This window comes from Limulus polyphemus, unplaced genomic scaffold, assembly GCF_000517525.1.
Source record: "Limulus polyphemus unplaced genomic scaffold, Limulus_polyphemus-2.1.2 Scaffold3088, whole genome shotgun sequence".
Lineage (NCBI taxonomy): Eukaryota > Metazoa > Arthropoda > Merostomata > Xiphosura > Limulidae > Limulus > Limulus polyphemus.
The window spans coordinates 40,876-46,048 of NW_013668698.1; the positions used below are offsets into that span (position 1 = coordinate 40,876).

The 5,173-nt window shown below is 40.8% G+C and overlaps 1 protein-coding gene across 1 annotated transcript in view; it reads left to right on the top strand.

The window, feature by feature from the left end:
- LOC106468627 (plexin-B-like) overlaps nucleotides 1–5,173 on the top strand; it is a 50,006-nt gene that overhangs the window by 4,599 nt on the left and 40,234 nt on the right. Inside the window, exon 2 of the mRNA XM_022396972.1 lies at nucleotides 3,805–5,138. Coding sequence (XP_022252680.1) covers nucleotides 3,852–5,138 — 1,287 coding nt within the window. The 5' untranslated portion in view covers nucleotides 3,805–3,851. The remainder of the gene's footprint in view (nucleotides 1–3,804; nucleotides 5,139–5,173) is intronic.

A 5,173-nucleotide genomic window follows, 5' to 3' on the forward strand; every position in this document is an offset into this window, starting at 1 on the left:
TTTAGTAATTGGAGGACCAATTTAATTCTCGCGGAATCCTTTTTAGCGGTTCTCAAATTTTAGTAATTGGAGGACCACTTTAATTCTCGCGGAATACTTTGTAGCGGTTCTCAAATTTTAGTAATTGGAGGACCACTTTAATTCTCGCGGAATACTTTGTAGCGGTTCTCAAACTTTAGTAATTGGAGGACCACTTTAATTCTCGCGGAATACCTCGTAGCGGTTCTCAAATTTTAGTAATTGGAGGACCACTTTAATTCTCGCGGAATACTTTGTAGCGGTTCTCAAACTTTAGTAATTGGAGGACCACTTTAATTCTCGCGGAATACCTCGTAGCGGTTCTCAAACTTTAGTAACCGAGGGTTCCTTTTAATTTGAATTTTTTTCGCGACCCCCCCCAAACTTATCGATTTTTTTTTTTTGAAAAACGACGACAACATTTCGTGTACGTGAAAAGCTATATTCTAAAATTAAACGTTTTAATTCATATGAACTTAATTTATTGAAAACAAATGTTTTTTTTTTGTTCTATAACTCGTATATTCTAAATATGTTTCGGACATGACTCACGGATCCCAGTTTGAGAAACGCTGCCTTAATAGGTTTGTTTATTTTTTGAATTTTGCACAAAGCTACACGAGAGCTATCTGTGATAGCCGTCCCCAATTTAGCAGTGTGAGACTAGAGAGAAAGCAGTTAGTCATCATCATCCACCGCCAACTCTTGGGCTACTCCTTTAACAACGAATAGTGGGATTGACCGTCACATTATAATGCCCCCACGGCTGAAAGGGCGAGCATGTTTGGTGGGATGGGGATTCGAACCCGCGTCCAGAAAACAATTTTTTGTCTGTTTGTTGTTAAATGTAGAGCCACACAAAAGAAAGGGTTGGGCTATTCGTGTTGTGCTCATCGCAGGTATCGCAACCTGTTTGTTAGCGTTATAAGCCCTCAGACTTTCCACCGGTTGGGGGGGGGGGGGTGCAAAACAGAAACGGGAGAATTTGTATTCGCAAACTACACCTTCACAAAACCCAGGATTCAGTAGAAATTTTAATCATGTAAATCAGTAAGACGTGCGCATGCCATGAATCACGAGAAGAATTATGTACTCTGTAAGCTACAACACAGCATGACATATGAACTTGGAAAGCAAGAAATAAAAAAATATTTGTTACTCTTAATTTTGGTTTTTACTTACTCTTGAAACAGAACACTTTCGGAGTTCCTGCGAAAGTACATCTAGTATATATATATATATATATATAAAGTTTAACATTTGGAGACTTGTCAAGACCATTAGTCAAGTGGTTTTACACTTTAAGTTTCCCCCAGTAGGGTTAGTGATACGTGTATATTCTGAATGAATATGACGTATATATTACTAACAACGAATTACAATAAAACGTTTTGCGGATCGTGGGCTCGAATCCCCGTCACATCAAACATGCTCGCCCTTTCAGCCGTGGGGACGTTATATTGTGACGGTCAATCCCACTATTCGTTGGTAAAAGAGTAGACCAAGAGTTGGCAGTGGGTGGTGATGACTAGCTGCCTTCCCCCTAGTCTTACACTTCTAAATTAGGGACGGCTAGCGCACATAGCCCTCGTGTAGCTTTGCGCTTAACAACAAACAGAGAAAATTAGAGACGATTATGCCCAGATAGCCCTTTGTGTAATTAAAAAAAACTCCAACGTTTCAAACATGCACAATAATTTATTGTATAAAGTTAAAAGCAAGAACTAAAAGCTAAAATACCTCTATAGGTTTCGGTGTTACATGTTCATTTTTTTCATTTTTCTCACCATGTGGCAGCACTTCCATATTTATTTTATTTGGGGCTCCATTGATACTGAAGATTCATTGCGAAAATATGAAGTTCTGGTCTTAACTTCTGTTTTTGTTTCGCGCGTGTGTGGGAGGTGAGGGTGGGGGGGGGGAGAGATAAGAGTGTGAAACGAAATGTTATACGTGTTGTTTTATATGAGAGTTAAAATAATTTTCTTCGTCTGCTGCCTGAAGACGTAACCCAGTAAGAGTGTTAATAGTTTTAATCTGTTAGTTCTTAGTCGGCATAAATTGGTGTTTTGTTTTAAATAACCTGCCAAATAGTTTTTCACACTTTAAACTCAGGAAACGGCAGCTTATTAATTTGTTTTTCTAAAATCTCGAAAGTGAATGAATAAGTGAAATAAAATAGCATAAAATTAGTTGTTGTTTTTTTATGTTAGATTTGGAAGACAATTTTTCTTTAGAGCTAATTAAGTTTCTGTTATTTTTTCGATAGTAGTAGAGAGAAAAGTAATGTAAATACTCGTATAATTTATTTAAACCATACAGTTAGTTCAGAATGGAGAAGGTTCAGTTTTAGTCTTTCAAGTTAAGTTCCGGTTTCTAGCGTTGTAAGTCCGCAGACATGCCGCTGTGCCGCTTGGGGAGCTCGCGCAAAGCTACTCGAGGGCTGTATGCACTATCTGTGGATTATTTGTTCCTCGTGCAATATTTTGAACAGATATTTTTTTTTACCAAATAATACAAAGTTTTATTGTGTTTTATAATTTAGCAAAATAGCTATTGTCAAGTTATTGAAACTGTTTGGAGGGGGGCAAAAATTCAATTTACCCATTGGTAGAGGTTGAAAATTTCCAGAATACGATTCCAAAAGCAAATATGGCGTTCCTTAGTTACTGAGCGGTAATTGTGAGGGCCTATAAAGCTAAAAATCGGGTTTCGAGCCCATCTTGCATCTAAGGGCTTGACAGCAAACAAACTGTGTTACTAAACCTGAAGATTTCCAGAATACGATTCCAAATATGGCGTTCCTTAATTACTGAGCGGTAATTATGAGGGCCTATAAAGCTAAAAAATCGGGTTTCGATTTCCGCGAGAGGCAAAGCACAGAGCCCATCTTCCATCTAAGGGCTTGACAACAAACAAACCGTGTTACTAAACCTGAAGATTTCCAGAATACGATTCCAAATATGGCGTTCCTTAGTTACTGAGCGGTAATTGTGAGGGCCTATAAAGCTAAAAATCGGGTTTCGAGCCCATCTTGCATCTAAGGGCTTGACAGCAAACAAACTGTCTTACTAAACCTGAAGATTTTCCTTTCCCCATTTCTTCTTCTTTTTTTTTAATGGTTCGTGGTGTTTTGCAGAAAGTAAAGTTCCTGTCATTTTTTTTTTATATTATAAGTAATAAAATAGTACATTTGAGTCTTCAGTTCTTGACAAGTAGAAAACCGTGACGAAATTGTCAACAAACACGAGCACCATCTAACGGCTAGGAATATAACTTCTTCAGTATCTTCATTTTGATTGCTTACAGAACCAGAAAATAATTTCCTGGTGTTCAATTTGTGTTATATTGATTAGTTAAAAGTTTCTTTAATTAAACACACTAGTTTACTCTGCGTTAACTTATCAAGTTAGAACTGAAAGTGTATCGTGATGCAAAGAAAGCCTTATATTTGAATATTGTTTCGTTTATCTGTAATAGTTGTGGTTAGGGGGCGCTCGACTCGCAATCTGCTGGTTAGAATCCCCGTCCCACCAAACATGCTCGCCCTTTCAGCCGTGTGGGCGTTATAATGTTACGGTCAATCTCACTATTCGTCGGTAAAAGAGTAGCCCAAGAGTTGGCGGTGGGTGTTGATGACTAGCTGCCTTCCCTCTAGTCTTACACTGCTAAATTAGGGACGTCTAGCGCAGATAGCCCTCGTGTAGCTTTCATAACAAACCAAACTGTTATAGTAAGTTAAGATGGTTAACTAACTGTCTCCGTATTTTCGTACTTTACTACCAGGTCATGACTGTCTTCAGGTAGGATCTACACGTTGGAAACCCAACAGCATGGACTGGTCTGTCACACGAGAACCGACTTGGAGTTTACTTCCTAAATTGACGTCATATCCTGGCGGTGTTGGATATACGTCATGGGATTTCCGAGGACACGGATGTCGAAGAACCCATCAATACACCGCGAGACAGGTTCGAAGTATCATTTTGTGTGCTATGTGTTCAGTGTACGTGTTTGTAAGTGTTATATGGACCGTAGCTGCTCGAGAGGACCTAAACATCCATTCAGCTTACACAACTTTCAACGAGAGCGTGAACTTCACGCATCTCGTGGTAGATCGTGACACGGGACGAGTGTACGTAGGAGCTACCAACTGGCTCTATCAGTTTAACAGCTCTCTGGAATTAGAGTTGGAGGTCAGGACAGGGCCTGTAAAGGACAGCATCCAATGTTCTCCATCCGACTGTCTTCACCAAAAAAAAGTAGATACCACTAACGTCAATAAAGTCCTAGTCATCGACAGTCAGGCCAACAAATTAATTGTCTGTGGTAGCGTCCACCAGGGAGCCTGCCGCCGTCACGAGCTCGGGAACATTGCCAGCGCCGAGGAACTAGTTCCTGTTCCAGTAGCAGCCAACGATGAGAACTCTTCTACATACGCCTTTATTGGTCCTGCCCAATATTTCGGTTACCCCTCCAGGGTTCTATATGTGGCAACAACCAACAGCCGCCTGGGGCCTTACCGAGACATGGTCCCTGCCATCACTAGTAGAAGCCTTGAAGAGGGCAATGGCCGCCTATTTGGGATCATTGAAAAGTCTTTTTCCACCATTGCCAGGGTGGATATTAGCTCTCACCTGAGGGACTATTACCTGGTGAACTACATCTACGGCTTCCACTCAGGAGGTTTTATTTACTTCGCCACAGTGCAGAGGAAATCTCACTTGAGGGCGCTTGAGGAGTGGGGCTACGTAACAAGGCTGACCCGAGTATGTGCATCCGATGCCGGATACAATACGTATACCGAAGTAACGTTGCAGTGTGTCCGAAAAGATGGTGTTAACTTTAACTTGCTCCAGGATGCCGTTGTTGGTCCAGCGGGTTCCGATCTTGCGGCAGCTCTTCATATAGAAACGGGAGCCGATGTTTTCATTGGTGTGTTCACATCCAGTCCTGACCACACCACTTTGACCTCTCCCCCATCTGCTTTGTGTGTTTACTCTCTGGCCGAAATAGAGCAACGTTTTACAGAAAACATCCACATGTGTTATAATGGTAGTGTGGTCACTCGCAATATGGATTACATAGCCGGCAGTATCGTGGATTGTCCAGAACCTGGGGTAAGTATAGATAGTGTAGTAAGTACTATGTGTTT